This window comes from Coptis chinensis, unplaced genomic scaffold, assembly GCF_015680905.1.
Source record: "Coptis chinensis isolate HL-2020 unplaced genomic scaffold, ASM1568090v1 utg498_pilon_pilon, whole genome shotgun sequence".
Taxonomy (NCBI): domain Eukaryota; kingdom Viridiplantae; phylum Streptophyta; class Magnoliopsida; order Ranunculales; family Ranunculaceae; genus Coptis; species Coptis chinensis.
Window position 1 is genome coordinate 21,743 of NW_028238162.1, and position 21,332 is coordinate 43,074.

At 36.3% G+C, this 21,332-nt stretch overlaps 2 protein-coding genes across 3 annotated transcripts; both read right to left on the bottom strand.

Annotated features, from left to right (window-relative positions):
* Positions 1–1,296: 1,296 nt before the first annotated feature.
* LOC147473057 (alpha/beta-Hydrolases superfamily protein) lies at positions 1,297–9,326 on the bottom strand. Of its 2 annotated transcripts, none has more exons than XM_086587862.1 (5): positions 8,811–9,326; positions 7,580–7,821; positions 2,799–2,832; positions 1,888–2,678; positions 1,297–1,743 (listed from the first exon to the last, which is right to left on the bottom strand). In XM_086587862.1, the coding sequence occupies exons 1-5, from the start codon at positions 9,148–9,150 to the stop codon at positions 1,489–1,491; spliced, it is 1,662 nt and encodes a 553-aa protein (XP_086443988.1). In that variant the 5' UTR covers positions 9,151–9,326; the 3' UTR covers positions 1,297–1,488. The 2 variants fall into 2 exon arrangements, with proteins under 2 accessions (XP_086443988.1, XP_086443989.1); XM_086587863.1 differs by having other exon boundaries at positions 1,297–1,739; positions 8,811–9,286.
* Positions 9,327–11,095: 1,769 nt separating this feature from the next.
* LOC147473058 (ATPase 10, plasma membrane-type-like) lies at positions 11,096–21,266 on the bottom strand. Its single transcript, XM_086587860.1, has 21 exons — positions 21,086–21,266; positions 20,880–20,999; positions 20,675–20,773; positions 20,460–20,597; positions 20,148–20,282; positions 19,847–20,024; positions 19,492–19,700; positions 19,029–19,148; positions 18,314–18,433; positions 18,114–18,236; positions 17,390–17,494; positions 17,004–17,148; positions 16,326–16,487; positions 15,880–16,118; positions 15,418–15,450; positions 15,232–15,313; positions 14,055–14,215; positions 13,763–13,936; positions 12,897–13,079; positions 12,663–12,826; positions 11,096–11,455 (listed from the first exon to the last, which is right to left on the bottom strand). Exons 1-21 carry the CDS (start codon positions 21,149–21,151, stop codon positions 11,359–11,361), a joined length of 2,853 nt encoding a protein of 950 aa, XP_086443986.1. The 5' UTR covers positions 21,152–21,266; the 3' UTR covers positions 11,096–11,358.
* Between the last annotated feature and the right edge of the window lie 66 nt (positions 21,267–21,332).

Here is a 21,332-nt window from a genome sequence, read left to right on the forward strand (position 1 = left end):
ATATATTTTTTAAAAAAAAAAAAAAAATAAATAAATAAAAATCTGTGAGCTCGCTCAGCTTTCAGAGTATACCATTCGGAGCAACCTTAAAGCTATTTTGCTTATTTCAAAACCCTGGCTTAGTTGTGTGGGTTTTTTCTTTTAGGTTTTGATGTGTGGGTTTTGCAGTCGTGTCTATAATATCTAGATTCAAACTTTTACCTAATTCACAAGAAAATGCAGTTACTTTCGCTAAGGTATTATATTATTTAACAATAAGTCTATCTTGAGTATACATTTAAGCATTCCCATTATAAATGGTTTTCTTAACCTTCAGACTTGGCTATATGAATGGTCAACGCTATGGATTAGTTACAAGATATTACCATACACTATCTCCTGATTGACATGGAGAGCTCGGTACGACATTGTTCCAGCGAAGCTTCACTTTTGATAGCCCAACGTGCATTGTAATTGAGGCAATCTATGAACTTGAGCAAGTAGTATAAGTGAGAGCATAATTAAGGATTGTATATATTAAATTTTATCAAAGCCATGTAACTTCGCATTGCTGGTGACATCTCATGCTCTCTTGGAAGGCCTCCTTCTAATTCACATATTTGATTTATTTGGTAGACCAGACTACTTGATTCTCACAACATCAAGAAAAAACATGTTAATGTTTGACAGTTTTTTAGTTTAATTGATATAGTTGGTAACTTATTGTGTGTGGACAAAAACGTGTAGTGTACTTTTATTATGCTGTTAAGGTCTCTGTAGATACAGATTAGTATTACTAGCTATCGACTTGAGAAGTTGAGAGAGATAGGGCTTAAAACCAATAACTAGAATAAAAAGATTTGACTTCTCTTAATTTTATTACTATTTTTTTTTTTTTATTTTCTTCGATCAATTTATATATTGTTTCAAAATAACTTCAATAGCACTTCGTGTTTTCGGTAATACCTAGAGTGTAAATATTGAACATACAAGTTTTGAACATAGGCCACACATACAACGTATAGTACCACATCAAAATAAAATATCTACAAATTCCCACATAGCCTATACATTTGAAAATATTTTGGTGTACCATGATTAATACCACAAACAACATAATAAACACCTCATAAGTCATAACAAACCGTGCCGTAGGCATGGGTAATACTAGTATAAAATATAGATGGACAACCATCAATCTTGGCCCAAATGCAAATAAATGATCAATTGGTGACCAACTTTAAATTATTCCAATTAAAAAGTGGTCCAAGAGCTAAATAGCCCTAACTTTTTTAGTGACAATAGAATAACATTAGATGGTGAGCAAAGTCTCAATATTATTGAAAGAAATTGGCCGATCACACTACATTCTTGCTGGGCTCAAGGTTTTGAATACTAAATTCAACTCTCTTTATTTGTGAAATGCTACCTTGCATTTTTATTTTTATTTTCGATAATAAAATGCTACCTTGCATTACATAAATCTATTTTGGTCGTTAAAATCAATCTTTAGCTGCAGGACACATGAACTTGCTCTTTTCCAAGCCTCACAGAGTTGACATAATCTGTGGGGCAATGTGCAGAAATACCAGGAATTGCCAGTCCCAACATCCTTAGCAAGACTCTGAACCACCCCTCTTTGTAATCCTTGCCACATGTATACCCCATAGTTAAGCTTCTGATTAACTCCCACATCGCATTTATATACTCTGGAATCAGATATATCAGACCAAAATAGTTCTTGTTTGGTTCTTCCCAAACTTCCTACAAAAGAATAAATATATGAAGGTTGGGAATAGTTTAAGATTAGTATATATAGAGCAAATAGCTGATCCAGATATATCCACTATTTGGTTGCATATTGAGGGAAATCTCATCGTGTATATAAGTTCCAAAAGAAATGCTTACCTTTTCAATGTATCTGCTATTGTAATAGAGACACTCCCCGAAGTGCTTATATAAGAACGTCTTATTATCATAAGGCAACCTTGGCACAAGGTCGTTGCAGTACACCAACCTGAAGTACTTGGGTTTTGGATCGTTCAAGTGGGCTTCCATGAACCTCCCTAACTTCCTATCCCCCACCCTTGGCTGTCCAAATGTGTATACGCCTAACAATCTCTGCATCATCTCCTTCTCCTCGTGTAACAACAGTACAGCTGGGAACAATATTGCAAGCGCCCCACCTAAGCTATGGCCAGTCACAACAAACTTCGCATTCTTGTTCTCTTCCAATAAGCTCTTGAGCTTACTCCTTACACCATAAAATGCAGTCATCTCTCCCATTACTGGTACCTTTTCCTTGCCTGTGGGCTCCTCAGTATCCCGTAGGTGAACTTCATCCTTCAAGTCAGAGGATATAACAGGTTCTGTACCATTGGAATCACATGTTGTGGTTGACAGACCATTGTCAGATCCAACCTCTGATTCTGGCAATTTAGATTTGAGATTGAGCCCTCCAACTCGGAGATGGTTATGGAAGGTGGAAACTTTGGATCTGTTGCCTAAGCCTAATGCTTCCAAGAACCCCATGTGGACCTTGCCTAATTTTGGGATCTCATACCAAGAGTAGTCGAAGTCTGTGCTCCAATCATCTGCATCAAATGGCTCGGTGCCTCGAAAGCTGATTAATATTAAATTGGCATCTCTAGGCTTGTCGCATAGGATGAAGACTTGGGTCGATCTCTCTTTTTGAAAATCTAGAATCAAATTTTACATTGAAAATAAAATAAAATAACCAAGTTAATAAACACTATGATGTAATTACAGCTGATCTTCTTATGAATCGTAGAATAATAGATGTAAAACAATTTTCTTACCATTCCAACCATTGAAGAATTCCACAAAATGCATCTGGCAAACCAAAATTCATATTGTGATGGTCAGTATACGGAATGAAACATTCAGTTTGATTCTGTGCACCAAATATTTTTCAAGTACAGTCTGACCTAAACTCCAATAATGCATCCAGTGGTGATTCTAGTTTTCAAACACATTAACAAAAAGGTAAAATCTAATTTTAAAACAGCTTTATTATCTTCTTTGAAGCATACCAATTATTTCTCTTCACAAAACTGTCTCAAATTTGAATTAATTCATCAAGTAGTATAAATTCTTTTGACAAGAAAATAAAACAAAATGTCTAACAGAATTTCTTTTGACAGAATAAAAGACCCAACAATATTCATGTGTATGTATAATTTTTGAGATAAAACTTACTGATACACAAAGGAGACACAATATGTACATTTATTATGCACTACTTACTGGAGCAAATAATTAACATAACAGTTCAAGAAATATTGTGGCCCGAAATTCAAGACATCATGAATAAATGGAATGTTGAGGTCGAGATGAAACAGAGAAAGAATCAGTTCTGTAAATGGGAGAAAGCTGAACAAGGGAGCTATACGCTGAACACAGATGGGACTTTACAGGGAGTAGAAGGTGGATGGGCAGCAGCGCTGAGAAATGAAATGGGTGAAGTGATTGCAGCAAGCCATGGGAAATCAGATAGGCAGACCATTGCTTTGATTGAGTTGCAAGCAGTTGAGCAAGGGTTAAGAATGGCATTAAGGCACGACATCAAGAGTATTACTGATGTAGATTAAACTGGCGGAAACTTCAGTTTATCAAATCTACTCTTGAATTAAACAAAACAACTAAAACTAAAACAAATCTTTATTTCTCTCTGAAATATTCTCAATAACACAACTCTTCTTGAACCATAATTACCAACCCATTATTTATACTAATCCTAAAAACTAAAAACCAATAGGAACACGACATGTCTCAACAACTAAAATAGAATAACTTAAACTAGTGGGCTCACGACCCATGGGCTTGGACTCAGCTAAGGGGCGCACACTTATAACACTTGATAGACGAACTAATGCCTGCATCATTCTCCCCAGTTTGAAAAGAACTCGTCTCGAGTTTGTATACGCAATTTACTGATAAAATTCGTTGTAGCTGATGCACATCACTCTTCTACTGTTCAAACGAATTCGACCTCGAATTTTGCCCAGATAATTACTCACAAGAATAAGAATGCATCATAATGTATGTAAGTTTGCAAAATCACCATCATGATTTCTCTGCTCTATGGGAATACTACCACATCCCAAAACAGCAAATACTTATGTAATTTTAGATGCACAGAACTAAAGAGCCTTGTATAATTAATATCAAAATCCTCCCAAACCGGATCGGCATACTCAACAAAAAGATTCCCAGACAAAGAGGGAGTAGTGACACAAAATTCAGATTCATCTGCTCCGTATTCATCAAATATTGGTGGAGTATCTAAAAAACTATCATGGTCCTCTAGACAAACATCAAAAATAGGAAGGGAATCCCAATCGACACAGTTTAACTCTATATTACAGCCCTCACCAACAAATAAATCCTCAGTAGAAGAAGAAGTAGAATAAGCCATAACGAGCATAAAAGTGGATGCATCATGGTTGTCCACTGTAGTGCTTGGTGCGGCTTGAACGAGGCTTCTTTGTCTCGATTTTACGGTTTTTAGCATACTTATTTTTCTCATGTGATGTAAGAGAGAAAAACATACCAGATTCCCGTGCTTCAGCCAAGAATGTCGTACACATAGTGGTTTCTATATCTGGTGGTTTGAGCGGTTCCAAGATTAATTTCCTGCCGTTATGCGAGAATGAGTGAGTGTTCTTGGCGCCATCATGAATACTCCCGTGATCAAACTACCAAGGGCGCCCTAGTAGGAATGACAAAGCGTCCATTGGAACAACGGCGGTGCACATTATCAGTATCTTCGTGAAGGTCCTATAGTCGGTGGAACTAAACATTGATGATTGATCGCCATTTGGATCTCCATTTTCAAACCATTGGATAGAAAATGGTTTAGGATGTTTAGTGGTCTGTAGTCCTAGTTTATCGATCATCTCTTGGGAAACTAGGTTATCAGTAGAACCACCATCAATAACAACAGTACACAACTTACCTTTACTGATACATCTGGTTCTGAAAATAGAATGGCGCTTCCATGTCTCTTTATCACCCTCCCCAATGATCATTGCTGGTGTTGCAACTAAGGAGAAGTGTGTTGCTGACATTATTGGGTCTTGTGGATGCTGTTTCGGGGAACTCTGAGCTGACGATTTTGCTTGAATAGTTGAAGTCAGCGCTATTCTTAACACGGTGTCCTCAGTACTTGGTGCTTCCCACAAAGGCTCGCCTAGATTGGGATTAGGCGCATCCCAGTCAATTTCAGCGCCAGTACCCCATCCTACATCCCAGTCGTCTTCATCAAACTGATTTAACTCGATTCGTCATGCGGTCGGATCTATCGACATAGCTCAGAAGATTGAAACTTCAATCTTTAGAAGTAAAGATAATCGGGTTTTTTTTCCTTGAAAGAAGAAAAATTAAATCTCCGATGAGAAAAGAAACAAAAGATTGAAATTCATTTCGGGTGAACAGTAACGTGATGAACAGTGTTTCGTGAACAGTGCCGATGAACAGTAACACGAAAAATTAAAACGAATAAAAAAAAAAAAATTAAATTTTACTCAGGAACGATTTGTGCTCCGATACCAAATGATGTAGATTAAACTGGCGAAAACTTCAATTTATCAAATCTACTCTTGAATTAAACAAAACAACTAAAACTAAAACAAATCTTTATTTCTCTCTGAAATATTCTCAATAACACAACTCTCCCTAAACCCTAATTACCAGCCCATTATTTATGCTAATCCTAAAAACTAAAAACCAATAGGAACACGACATGTGTCAACAACTAAAATAGAATAACTTAAACTAGTAGGCTCACGACCCATGGGCTTGGACTCAGCTAAGGGGCGCACACGTATAACATTTGACAGACGAACTAATGCTCTGCATCAATTACAGTACAAACGGATTCCACAAATGTTGTCTCGTTTCTTAAGAAGAAGACCAAACACCCTTGGGCGGCAGAAAATATCATGTAAGCAGTGAAACAATGAAAACAAACTAGAGCTTTAAAAAAAATATCATTAAAGCTAGAAACTAACAAAACATTCTAGCAACATTCCTACTTAGTTATATAGAGTTAGTACCTAGTTCTTTTTCAGAAGATGTAAAGAACATAATCTATGATGATGATAGAGGTAAGCAATATATAAGAATGTAACAAGTTTTATTCTAATTTATGAAAAAGGGTAGGGACCTCTCTAAAAACCTCGCTTATCGATAAATATATATATATATATATGATATACAATAATTCTCTAAAAAGTAGCTACTTAAGTTAACTTAAAATAAGTACGTAGGTAAAATTTCACCTATAAAATGAATTCAACCCCAATGTTTTGTAGATAAGATATACTCACTATAAAGATCATCTCCATAAAATTTCAACTCATTTGGAAACCTCCAAACATTGAAAAAAAATTATTGCAAAAACTAGACATTTCTGGACTGTTAGATTTATTTTTAAAGCTTACAACAATTTTTATCTATCTTAGAGGTTTCCAAATGAGCTGAAATTTTGTGGAGATGATCTTTATGGTGAGTGTTTCATAACCACAAAAAATTAGGTTTGAATTCATTTTATAGGTGAAATTTTACCTACATACTTATTTTAAGTTAACTTAAGTAGCTACTTTTTAAAGAAAGACTATATATATAACCCGGCTCCTAAAAGGACCTTAAATAAGCACCAAATCTAAAAAAACCCACAACTTCACGTACAAAATGATTTAAAACCTAATTTTTTGTGGATATGATCTACTAACCACAAATAATATCTCTTTGGCAAAAGATGATTGCAAAAACTAGACATTTTTGGACCGTTAGATATTTTTTCAAAAGTGAACAACAATTTTTATCTAAGTTAGAGGATAGATATTAAACGAATTAAATTTTCGTAGAGATGTTCTTTATAGTTAGTAGATCATATGCACAAAAGATTAAGTTTTAAATCATTTTGTAGGTGAAGTTGTGGGTTGTTTTAGATTTGGTGCTTATTTAAGATTCTTTTAAGAGTCGAGCTGTATATATATTGTGGCCCTTCTATTAGAAGAGTTTTAGACAATTAGTAGCCCGAGTTTAAGGCAACTAGAAGACGTTCCTTCCTTCACATTATCAAAAAGAGGTGGTGTAACATAGCTAACGAATTGTATTTACATAGGACAGTTAAGCAACTAGATGTCTCCTTATGACTCTGCTTGGTACAAAAGAAAACACCATAGAGCATATCTTTTTTTATTCAAGAAATTTATCTATAAATTATGAGAAATGGTATTGCAGCCTCAAGCCTCGTGAAGGACTTCTGGTATATATATATATATATATACCCTATATATATTTACTTAGGATGCTTGTGTCCATTTCTTGTCAGAACAAGAGTGGTTTTCTTTACTTCAGACTACGGTAAAAACTAAACTATCCCAGCTGGTCAAATCAAATTATGTTTGTCGCTCACTAAATAGACTAGCTCTCCAGAAGCGTCTTGATCTTCTAATCAATTAAAAGCATCTTGATTCTACTTAACCGTCGGAGTATGAAGCATCCAAGGGGACGATGTGTTCAACATGTGTGTGTGTGTGTATGCGCATTAACAGAGATAAAAGGGGTTTACCTTCCAGTGATGTACAACAATATTTTTAATAACTTTGGCATTCTCGTAAGCTAATTTGGAAGCCATCATGCAAAAGTCCATGAGATCTCGATCTCCGATCTGACTAACACTCACTTCGGAATCTCTTATCACATAGTCAATCCTAGTCAGAATGTTGTCATCACATAGATCCACACGTCCATCTAAGTGTCCAATTGCACTAATGAAAGTGTCTGAGTCCCTGTGGGGTATTACCACCTTTCCTGATAGAGTAATAAAATTATCTCAATTCAATAAGTAAATATAAATACAACATTAGCAGACTTGTTTAAAACCAACTCCACTAGTTCAGGCTGCAGGTAAGTAAGCTTGTGTATGCTATAGCATGTGTTACGACATTCCACTGTCTCCATTACTTGCTTGAAACATGGATAGCCATATTTCATTTTTGGCTCTGAAATGGTAACTTAAATAATGTATGAGACTGTAAGTTGCATTAGAATTAGCAAATATAATTTATAGATAGCATCTTAAAACAGAAGGGAATTTCTGTTGTTTTATTCAAGTCATAAGGATGGTAGAATTCAGTCAAGAAACCAACTCTGCAGCTTGCTAATTTCGGTGGTTGGCGTCCCACCTGCATTCAATCGCCGGGCCTCCTCTCCAATGGTATCCAAATTGAGTTCAATCATCGGGGCTCCTCTTAAGAATTCTAGTGGTTGAGTCGTTCAACATATATTTTTTTCCTTGAGGAGATGTAAGAAATCTGAACTAAAGGGAAACATTGATTTTTTTTAAAAGGGAAACATTGCTTTCTGAGGATTTTATGGCTAGTATTTTGTAATCATCAAAATCCAAAATCTCTATTAACCTTCAATTTGCAGGTCGATTTCTTGACAGAATTTGTAATTTTGGAATGCTCTCAAGAATACAAGAATACCAAAATTAGGATGCTCGCTCTCTATAGAGCTAGATGAATTGCGTCGAATGAAATGGACTTTTCAGTCATGAGGTAGTGTTGAAGGGGACCTGAGGTAATGCACGTTGGTTGAAATTTTTGTCTAACTTACATTCACCCTTGGTTACATTGTGAAGTTGTATTGTAGCTAGTGGTGGTTCATTTCAAAATCAAAAGTTTTACTGTAGTTGATCACCAGGCACTATACTAACTAGATTTTTGTACCACATGATTCCTTTCATAATATTGTAGAAGCAACATAAAAGAAGAAAGAGAGTAGTAGCAGTGTAGTACCTCTAAGAAAGTTGTGGATGAGACCAAGGAGTTGTCCATTGTGGGAGAGAAGATTGAGAATGAATTCAACAAAGTAACCACACCACTCCATGGGCTTTCCCAACACGCTTATGATCTTCCGAACAATGACAGACACCACGATCACCCATCGATGGTCATCATCATCAGCAATACTCCTATTATCTCGGTCGTTGTCCTCGCCCGTCACTATGAATTTGGCCAGGGAATCAGACGAAGATGAAAATGAGAAACTATTGAAGAGGTCTGTAATGCCACCTCCTTCGGGTCGAACTATCAGGTACCTCCTGCTCTCTCCTCCTCCTCCTACTCTGCTAGCCATTTTGTTTTTCCCTCTAATATATATATTGAATTGCGTGCAACTTCAACTCGTTGGATATCCCTGTGGCGGTGGTGCAGGTGTGTGTTGTGTTGTGTACACGCGTGGGTCCGTTTATCTACTGCCCTTTGCTTGTTCTCTGTGGAAACCATACCCCAGATATTTATACGAGACATCCCACCAAAACCGAAACCAAATTAAAACCAACTAAAGTAATAATAATTGGGCTATTTAATTTGCATTTGAAAAAAATAATAAATTTAAATTTAATGTAAAATATGTAAACTTAAATTTTCATATGTAAACTACTATATGTAAATTTAAATTCAAGAAATAAGCCAAAAAAACTCAATTTCCAATTTTAATCACAGTCTAGGACAGTTGGGTTTTGAAACCATTGATAAGGACATTTTTTGGCTTATAACTACTAGAAAAATCATATTTTACTTTAATTATTAACAAGGAGAAACTTGACTTTTTTATTTTTTACTCTTTCTAATTTTACCCTTTTATGTTTGGTATGCACAAATGTCAGATTTCTTTTCAGATATTGGTAGATGACCGACGCCCTCGATGATACCAAAAAACAAGAAGTGATATGCACTAACACTTGTGCATACCATTTTATTTATGGTGTTTGGTAATACTTCACATACTAAGAGATGGTATGCACTGATACTTGTGCATACCATTTTTTTTGTGATGCTTGGTATTGACGTCTGTGCACACCTAAAGTGGTATGCACTGACATTTGTGCATACTAAAATACTATTGTCTTTTTCAGACAAAAATCAACTATTGTCTTTGAGAGTGTTTTTAAAAAGAGGGTGGATTTTTTGGTTCGTTATTTCATAATTTTGTCCTCATTTAAATTTACATATGAAAAAGAAGCTATATAAATTTATATTTTCATATGCAAATTTAAATTTATATGGGCGAAATTAAAATTGAAAATTTGTCATAGAGCTGAAATTATATAAGTTAAAAATGATGACGTCATCCCAGTTTGGAACTTATGGCGATATGAAAAACAACTTATTGCGAAATTAAATCGTTGTCAATTGTTCAACTGTCCTAGGAGGGGGGTCATCAATACACACTGCCCATAAAATTTCCTAACAGAAGAACTAACTTAAAGTTGAACTTGGCGCTCTTTCTAAACAGATCGTTAGACTAGTTCGCAACCAAACGTGCCACAAATTGCAAAGTTTAGAAAATGTAACTTATTTGTGACTTGTTGGCTTGCATTTCATAGCTCATCATAGTTTCCATGCCTTATCGCCATTGTTTGTGAGATCACTCAGAAACGATTTTTCTTCTTCGAACAGCTCTGGGATGCGTGTGAGTATACATGTGCAGCAAAAAAGGACTACTCGAATATGGGAATGTTTGTATTGTACGTATCAAAAGTTAGAGAATATGTGCGTTGAGTTGGCATGGCAGCTAAAGAAAATGTAGAAAGCAAAAAGAAGAAGAGTAGTACATCACACAAAGCCAATTCCGTTGAGATGCTCTTAACAGATTTCCCCCCACGTACAGCTTCTATCTCTTTCTAAAGTTTAAGCCATATCAACAAATTAAAGTCAATCCCTTCCTTCCTTGCCCTTATTGTTAGCATTTATCCATGTGTGTTCCATCTTATACGCTTGCAGTACTCCTTATTATGTTCCTAAACAAGGAACTGTGCATTGCAGCACTTGACCATGTACAACTTACGTTTTAAACTGCTGTTAACTGGGGTATCTGTTCCAACTTTTTCCCTCAATTATATATGTGAGCAGGGTATTGTCTTAGCGATCCATTAATGTTAAGATATTAAAATTTCGTTAACGAAGCCGGGATGCACTAATCTCGTTATCCACATAAAGGGAGCATGTTCTGAATATCAAGTCGGATGGTTGTTTGAGTTGTTTCTACTAAACTCTACCGAGGAGGCGAGGACTACTACTAGAAAAAGAAAAAAGTGTTCTTCTTAAGGTGCTTAGACTTGTATAGCAATTTACTACAAACACAAAAACAAAATGCAAAGCTCAGAAAATATGTTCAGTTCATTACAGAATTGCGATTTTACATACTTGAAAGCTACAGTCTGACACATCCGAAGTAAAAGAACCAAAACAAGCTCTTCTTCATCATCACCACTAATGCCCTTGAAGATCTCCCTTCAGGTTCTCAACTTCTCAAAGGGGATAAAATCTTCCTTTCTTGGTTTCACACTGTATGAGCTGCTTGGATTATACTTTCGTCCAAATTCTTAAGCCTCACCATTGATTTTACATGCCCTCGTAGAGTGTGTAGTTCTCCTAATCTGCAGAGGTCAGAGGGATCAATGACTGTGTACTGCTGAACTTTAGCAAATGAAAATGTTATTATGATCGAATTAACACACACACACACACAAAACCATTATTTGAGAAGCTAATTGTAATCCACATTTGGTTATCGAAAAAATATAAAATTGCATGCAATCCACATTTCAATTCCAAGACTGAAATAAAGTGGAAAATCGGAGCACATATTTCTTCAATTTCTTGGCAGATAGTTCAGTTGTACAGAGTAAGGTAACCTCCTTCCTCTTATACATTTTTATTAACCACGACTTGACATTTCAATTTTTTGCAGTAACTTAATGACAACTTTTGTACAAAATAAATCCATTTGGAATACAGGCTCAATTCAGTGAAATGGTGGAAAAGCTAGTGCAGTGGAAGAAGCCAACTGCAAATATGATTATGCTTAACACTGACGGCATTCTACAAATGCACAAAGCTGGGTATGGAGGCCTTTTCAGGGAGGCAGATGGAAGAGTCTTGCTCTTATATTGTGCTGCCTCTAAGAGTAAATCCATTTTGTTCCTAGAGTTACTAGGCATTGAGGTTGGACTGAGCATTGCAGTCAAAATGGGGTACAAACATCTGATGGTCAACTCTGACTCTGAAAGGGCAGTGAACATTGTGAATGGTACTGAAACACCTCCTTGGTACTGCTTTAATCTTGTTCAAGCTGTAAAGGCACATCGACAACACATGGCTACCTTCCTGGTGGAACATATCTATAGAGAGGGCAATAGAGCTGCTGACTTTCTAGCATAAAATGCAAATGGAAGTGATATAGGTGTATTATGTAGTATAGGGCCTTTAGAGGAGAAACTATCTGTAATTGTTCATGAGGATTCAAGTGGATGTATTTACAAAAGAATTTAATGAATACAGGTTGGGGTCACCCTAACCCCCTAACTTCTTCAAAAAAAAAACAAACTTTTTGCAGCAACTTAACGACAACTTTAGTACAAAAATAAGGGAAATGGGACACAATGCCCACGCACATGCACTTTTTTTTTTTTTTTTTGAAACTTGTTAATAGGGTTAGGCAGACCCTCACATGCACTTGGTTTAATGAAAAACCAAATAAGCAGAATGACTAGGGATCTAGAAAAAAATTTGGTTCATCCTCACAACTGGTGTACAATGAATTCCGATACTGAAGCTTATAAATGTGCGTAATGACTCTAGTACCTGGCTATTTCAGCACGGCGCCTGGCTTGTTCAGCAATCTGAGAAGACCACTTCTTATTTGTTTCTATTTCCGGAGGGATCAAGCCTTCTAAAGTTCCTTGAGATAGAATCCACTTTGCTTCCCTGTCTTCTTTCCCATAGTCTTTCTTTGAACTAAAAGCTGTCTGTTGAAATCCACAGAAAGCATTCAAGATTATTTCAATTCAGAGATTTACCCCACTCAGGTATACTGACCTTTCTTTCAAATAACAAATTCCAGGCTTCTCCGCTGAGAGCATAACCGACAATGAATTTGATGATATCCAGAGGTATGTAAAATATCAAACTATAGAGCCAAATGACACCAGCCCAGCCCCATCCAATGCCTTGAATAGAAGCAAAGTTGATGTGTGCATAGACTGCAATCAAAGTAGCCACCTAGATAACCAAATGAAAGCAAACTCAATTTATTAGATAAAACCGTGTTGGTTCTCTCAATTATTATGTGCAACCAGAGGACAGGTGATGCAAATTCTGATACTAGATGGCTTATTCTCCAGCATGCTTAAGAACCTTACAGCATAATAAATCCATGAGAACAACAAATTAAAGATTTAAACTTGCAGAAAGTAAAGAGAGTACGAACATGAACACAATAATGAAAGGCATGTCGAAGACAAGTCATTCCAAAAGCCCGAGCTTTTATAGAGGTGCACCACACATACGAGAACACTCCGCCTCAGCAATACTGGTGGATATATGTTTTTCTATTTAATACTTCCGACAGATTTGAATGTTAGTCAGTGGCCTCCTAGGAACGAAACCAATCTGATGCCATAATGAAGACCCACTCTAAAAGCCTGAGAGTATGGATAGGTGTACCAATTTTGTATAACAAAAAGAACATGGGTCACACATGTGGAGACACACCTTACCAAACACAACTATACATACTAGGATTACTAGGTGAACAAGCGGCCAACAACAAAAACAAGCCAACTAAGAAAGAAGGTTTGATTCTTAGATTACCAGGTCCTGAAGGTGACATAATAAGTACAGCTCTTAATGAAGAAACACGTGAATGGGTCAGTCTCAAATGAATTTTCTTGCAATATGCTTACCAATTGAGCCACCACAAATGCACAAATCAAGAGGGTCCCAGGTCGCTCCATAAATGACCAACTTTGACTGCGTGTAACAAATATGAGAGCTTGGCTGATTATGCTAATCTGCAGATACATAGCAGAAGAGATTTCCTCACTGTTGCCGCTTAGAGACCTCAAATGGAAGTGGGTCTGAGACCGAAAGGTTGAGTTAGTACAGACATCAGGAAAGGAAAGAAGTAAACTTTCCTTCTTTTTTGTCCTCAAGTACCTATCAGAAAAGAAACAGATTTGTTCACAGCATTCATACCTCAAAGAAATCAGTTTCTTTTACAACCCAGTAAAACAAGACAGAAACTAAAGCAAGATAAGTTCCAATGACAATGCCAGTTGCAAAGATTTCATTAAGTTTCCAACTGTCTGGTTTTGGAGAAGGTTTGACACGGTCCTTAGATATAGTCATTATGGTCCCTGTCAAAACAAATAGAAAAAACTTTGAACTATCCTATAGAAAATTGTTAATAGTTAGATTTTTATGTTTCAATTATCCAACAAGACGGTTTTAAGTGCTTGAGCATAAGAATATTTTGCATTTACACAAGAGAACGAAAATACATTAGCACATTAGCAATACAAGGAGAAGTAAAAATGAAGGGTAACTATGGAAACCAAAAAAGGAAAAAAGTTGAGAGTAACTAGGAATGATTTTGCAAAACATAATGGATTTAAGTTGGTCTATAGAGTCTTATAAACCTTGGAAGAAGATTCAGTAATTAAGAAACATTTTTTCCTTGTCTCAAAAGATTCTTCTATTGCATCATTTCTTCGTTTGAATGGAATTCATATCAATAGGAAGAAAAACCATCAAACAGAGATTTTTCCTCTCGACACTATTCTCTGTTTAGTAATATATATGAGGACAACTAGTACAATTATCAATAATTTCAATTTTCAGTTCTTTACAAGTCAAGCATGCTAACATAAATTCAAGCTTCAGACTTTTGTTTCCAGGAATGTAGAACAAAAAGTGCATGTTCTGTCTTTATCCCTGTTATGATTCTACATTCTAGAGAATATGATATAATGAAAAGCCAAGTCTATAGTAAAGCGGTCTCCTTACACAATAATTTGTCTATTCATGCACATAATTTCAAGAAGCAGAAAACTTATTATGCACCAATGCTTCATAGAAGAACATTTAAAAAGTGAGTACAAAATCTCAGATCTTTCCAGAAAATCAATCATCTAAATTAGCTAACTTGAGCGCAGAAAGTATCAATACACAGGAAAGATGTGGTTTCTAAAGCAACTTCTGGAATTAAAACCAAAAGAAGACAGCACTAACTTGATACTTGGTAGTCATTTATTGAGAAACTAAACATTGTTCAATGACTATCAATGTATTTATCTTGCTAGAACGAAAATCAAAAGGATAAATGATAACAATAACAGTATAATATAGAAAGAAACTAAGAAAGAAACATTACCGTCATTCAGTATTGCCATTATAAGAACCATGAACGGTGGAAAATCATATTCCCATATCAACGCGAGAAGTACAAAACCAAGCTGCAACAGAAATAAGTATGAAACAGAAATATTTTTAGTGTCCCAAACAAACACTAAGAAAACTATCAACTCTACGAGCTAAACAGTAAAAATATAAGGCTTACCACAATCCTTATGGTTATGGATACAGCATAAATCTGCACGTTCGTGTAAATAATCAACAAAGTTAAATATGATTATGTTACAACACAGAAATACGAAATGAAAAAGGATTCACAGTATTGTAGGATGGTATTATGTAACCCGTACTAGAGGTTCAATAAGGTGGCATACATGCCAACGGATTTTAACTATCAAAAGACTGGAACAGACAACAAGGTGACAAATATATACATAGAAACCAACACCAGCCAATGGAATAAACTAAATAATCCAGATATATACAATCCTTTGGAGTGGTTTGGTAATGGTATGCAAAGAAAGTCCATCTTTGATGGTATGATGGCTGATTAGGCACCTTTTTAACTAGGAGTTTATACTAGATGAGCACACTTGATTTTTTGGCTAACCAATGCCTATTCAACATGTTACACACATTTATCTCAAAATATAATATGATACTCAACTGTATAATTTTTCATTCTCTGGAATATAGCCCGACTTGTCAAAACTGCACAGACAATGACACTTAAGCCAGGTTCTGTCAAGACTATATCAGCAGCACTCCTTGCCGCATCTGTAGCATCTGACACTGCTATTCCAATATCTGCTTTCTTTAACGCTGGAGCATCATTCACACCATCCCCAGTCATTCCACAGACATGCTTCCTTTCTTGCAGGATTTTAACAATTTCGTATTTGTGTTCTGAAAACAGAGCACAAACATGAGAAAGAAGAGGGAAAATATCAAGATCAAGTGTTCCCCAAGTATAAGCAATATTATTTTCTTGACATTTGCAAACCTAGAAATTAGCGGTGGAGGATGGCATGGATCATGGGTATCATTGTACTAATACGTAAAAGTTTATTAAGGATGGATTATTTCACAGAGTTGAGACAAAGGCCCAATTACCAGGGAATACACCAGCAAAGCCATCTGCCTTTTCAATAAGCTCCTCCACAGGAAGAGCTTCAGATTCATCTCTACTACGACCAACCAATGACGAAGAAGGATACATGTTTGTTCCCATACCAAGACGTCGGCCTGTCTCTTTTGCAATTGACAACTGGTCACCTATATATAAGCATGAGGAGATGTCATAAAAGTATATAGTTTGTTTTACAATGTACAAGATGAAAAGAAATAGGTAAAGAAGTTCTGATTGAGTCGCACATTTACGAAATAATAATGGAGTGCTTGCATGAAAATAGTGCTAGTATAATAGTATTCATCTATTCGAGATGATGTTGGAAAAAATTGCCCCCAATTATTAGAATCCAGTGGCATAAAATTTTATGTGAACAAAACCAACATCTAGATAATTTAAACAGCGGACAAATTAATTCAGAAAACCCCAAATATCTGGGATACTCATCCTCCAGATTGACATATTCTTTAGCTTCTTAGGCCTTTGTTCCAAATTTGAATTTTTAAATATCTCTGACTTTCCATTTCATTCATTTACTAAAATTAGGAGCTTTGTAGCCCCCAACCTTGCACTTCAGATATTTGGGGTAAGACGGTGGTGACGATTTTAATATTAAATTATAAAATAGCTTATTCTGAGCTATTTAATCAATTTACACAAACCTGTAATCATTTTTACGCAGACCCCGAGGTTGAGTGCTCTGCGGATGGTCTCTGCACTGTCATGTCTGGGTGGATCAAACAATGGTAACAACCCACAAAATTTCCAAGGATCTCCCGGACTCTCCTTCGACTTTTCAGGAACTGCCTGAAAGTATACATATAATAAGTTGAGAAAGATGTCAGCCAAAAAATTACAACTTGTTTTGAGATGTGAAACAAAAGCTCCAGTGATGCGTTAAGGAACAGGGACAAGTACAATAATATTTCTTACATTTCTTTTGTATGTTGTCCATCTGGCATAATTCTAAATCGGACTCACAAGCATGCTACTCTAACCATATTTACCCCCATAAGCAAAAGAAAAAAGCCAAGTGTATCACTTGTACCTGATAAGCAACTGCTAGAGAGCGCAATCCCCTTTCTGCAAACTTCTCAATCATGACATGCACTTTTAGAGCTATCTCTGTTTCTCCTTTGCATAGATTTAGAATCTGAAATTTTAGTACCAAAAAATTATAGTGATGTGTGTTAAAGCATCCCTATAGTGTATTTCTTTATAATGTATTTCTGTTTCTTCTATATGGTGCATAATCAGCACATGCCATGGACATGTCAACTTACGTACCTTCTTATACAGATACCTCACAGAGCAGTTTAAAATCAGTGAATTTATTTTCTCTTAAACTTATTCTTTTACAATGTGTACTCAAGTTCCCTGAATAAGTAACCCACCTAATACAACTAGAATACTTCTTCTACAGAAGGATTTGATAACCGAGGCAGTACTTTCCACATAAAACTCTATCTGGAAAGGACATTTGTTTGCTTCATTAAAGGAATTGGAATAGACCAACACTGGAGTTTGAATAATGAGCTTAATTTCATGATTCGAGGTTAGATCATATAATAGGCATTAAGGACATCTTACAAATATTACCACTAGATCCATTTAGAGGAAAATATAAAAAATAAATAAAAAAAAAATCCAACGACAGCAACAACAACAACAACAACAACAAACAAATAAATAAAAAAACAGAAGACGATAAAAAACTTCGTCGGACACTGGAAAAGTAGTGCATAGCTAGTTTACATAGACTCTTGTTGTACCTGTTCAGGAGCTCCTTTGCTAGTTCTATGCCAGTTACCATCTGCATCAATGTATGTTACAGCAGTCCGCTTGTCAACAGGATTAAATGGCAGAAAATGCACTTCTCTGATATTTGCACGTGCCTGTTGATGATATGGTGGGTCATTTACTTTTTATAACAATTACACTTGGAAAAATATGAGAGACATTTTTTTTTCACCTCCTTTGGATCAGCAAGCATATTGACGATTGCCATGTCGATAGCATCCTGATTCTCAAGTCTAGACGCTCTAGCTGCAAACAAGACAATACTATCTTTGTCCATGCCGTTGCAGAAAACCTACAACAAATATCTTTTCAATTGCTAGACTTTCACACCTAGCTGCGTGGGTTGTAAGAACCTCAGATATATGTTAGACAAACATTGAAAACTCTATGAATGACAAAATGAGAAGCTTTCATACCTGAAAGCTCGTAAAAGTATAAATATGACCATGATAATTTTTCATTTTTTTTTTCAAAAATAAGAAGTATATACATGACCATGATATTCGGGAACAACAGCTTTGTAGCTGAGAAATGTTAATGCAAACCATTGCCTACATTATGATATAGACGCAATGGACCATCTTTATCGATCCAGAGGACTTGGGTCAGTCAACATATACATATCTGTTAAGTACTATGCATTAGTACGATACCGATGGACCTTTTCTTCGAAGAGACATAAGGTACTAAAGAAATTCAATGAGTGTTTAAATCGAGGAAGATCATGTCACCAGAAATCTGAGAAGTATATTGATCAAATAAGAGTCTGTACAACACACAAACTATACCAGTTTTTAACAAAATTTTCCATGGTACAAACTTCTCTATACTAATTTTATATTTCTATAGAAACGATGAAGTAAGCTTCTCAAAATCAGACTATGTACCTTGATAAGGTTTCGATCAACAGTGAGGTGATTCAGGGTAAGGGTTCCAGTTTTATCACTGCAAAGAACATCCATTCCAGCCATTTCTTCAATTGCAGTCATGCGTTTTGTAATAGCGCCCTTAAAAAAAATTGATATGAATGTAAATTAATAGTAAACCAGGTTAGTAGGCTATTGAGATTCTTTTATCTATTGCATGAGGCCACAAATTTAACTTATTTTCCTTCCCCCACCCCTTTGCACTGTGCCAATGCACTGGGAGTCTGGACCACTCAATACGTCCACAATTATTTGGATCTTCAGTTACCTATGAGGCTATGATCAGCCTGCACTTCCTGATCCAAACCATGAAGAAAGGAATCCTTTGTTTGACAAGGATATGACATCCTCGCAACTGGGTTAAGTGGGATGAAATATCGTATGGGTGCAAATGATACAAATTAGTTCAAATAATAAGAAATACCTGTTGAGACAACCGATGAGAACCAATTGCGAGTGTAACAGATAATACAGTGGGCATAGCTATAGGTATTCCTCCAATTAAGAGAACAAGAAGGTTGTTAATTCCTCTTCTATACGTGAGGTGCTGGATAGGAAACATGACAATGATTTCAAGTATCATTCCCACGGCTATGGAGCAGATGCAGAAGTTTCCAATGGACGTGAGGACCTGTGAGAACATACTAGTGGTGTGAGAAATGCATAAAGACAAGCACACATGCATGCCCACAAGAATACTTATGTGGGAAATGCCAAGGACGCACCCCAGGTGCAAGGAAGTGTCTTAAGTTTTATAAGGAATATATAGAGCGATCACCTTTGAAAATGTCCAACAGCATCAGTGGAATCAACTAAGTATGCTGCTTTCCCGAGGAAAGAGTAAACCCCAGTGGCTATTACTACAGATTCAATCTCTCCATGTTTGCATGTCGAACCAGAAAAAACTTCATCTCCTGTCTTTTTCGTGACAGGAAGCGATTCCCCCGTAAGAGCTGACTGCCGCAGGAAAATTAAAATTAGATATGGATACCACAAGATGGATACTCCAAATGGCTCATAAGAAATGGAATTCCCGTACTGCAAAATGAAAAAATTTATTAAGGGATAACAAATATTTGCCTGATCAATTTTAAGTGGATCTCCTTCAAGTAAGCGAGCATCTGCAGGGATTATATCACCAAGTTTAATGCTAATTATATCTCCTGGTACAAGAAGAGATGCATCTTGCTCTTGCCAATGCCCATCTCTGAGTACCTGCTTTGTGGAAATGGTAAATAAATTAAATGCTCGGTCCAGTTCTGTAGAAGTGTGATTGAGCTCAGCTGTTCCTAGTAATTGAAGTTAAACACAGATGTTTTAGCCGTTTCTGTAGATAAGCTTCTCGGGGCTACTAGCTCAGTGAACCATAATAAATGAAAGAGAGGAGCTAACCTTTGCTTTTGGAGCTAAACGGGCCATAAGTGAGGCCGCAGCATTCCCAGCATTGTTTTCCTCTATAAAACTAATTGTTGAATTGATAATCAATAGACAAATGATCCCTACAAAGTCCTGCCAATCAGGACCCTCCGCCTGAAAGTATCGATCATGAATTAGATTAAAAGTATATATATAAGGTTCAAAAAGGTGATATGGTTCTTGAGACTCACTCCACCATTTGTAAGTAGAATTGCCATAATTGCTGCAGCTTCCATAACCCATGACAAAGGATTCCACATAAAACCAAGGAATTTGAAGAACTTGTTCTCCTGCAGGTACTCGAGATAGTATGGGGATATTTGAGCACACACATGCATAATAATGTGAGATGATGACTAAAAGAAAATGAAATAAAAAAGATTTGTGGTGCAAGACCGGCTTTTCCTCGAGCTTGTTATGACCAAATATAGACAGACGGGCTTCAGCATCTTCCGACGAAAGACCTTGACGGGATGATCTTAGCTGTTGAAAAACTTGTTCCAAGGGCAGGCGCTCCTGTTGGTTGAGTGAGTAGCGTTTCAATATTGCATGTGCAACTACTAGCTTGCTTGATAACATATAAACTATCCTAGCTAGCTTACCAGATCAATTGCATCTCTGTTGAAGTTGCCAGGTTCGAGCAACGGTTTGTCCAGATCTTCCCCCATGATTTTATTGTTTGAAACTCATCAGTGAGGGATTCTTTAAAAGAAGACATGGGTGGCTGATGACTGCTTGTTTGGTGGACACGCCTCCTTTCCACCATCTCGAGTAGTAACATCCCGAATTTTAACGTTCCTTCCAACCTAACATTCCCGCGTCACCTAATAATCATGCATGTCTAACCTC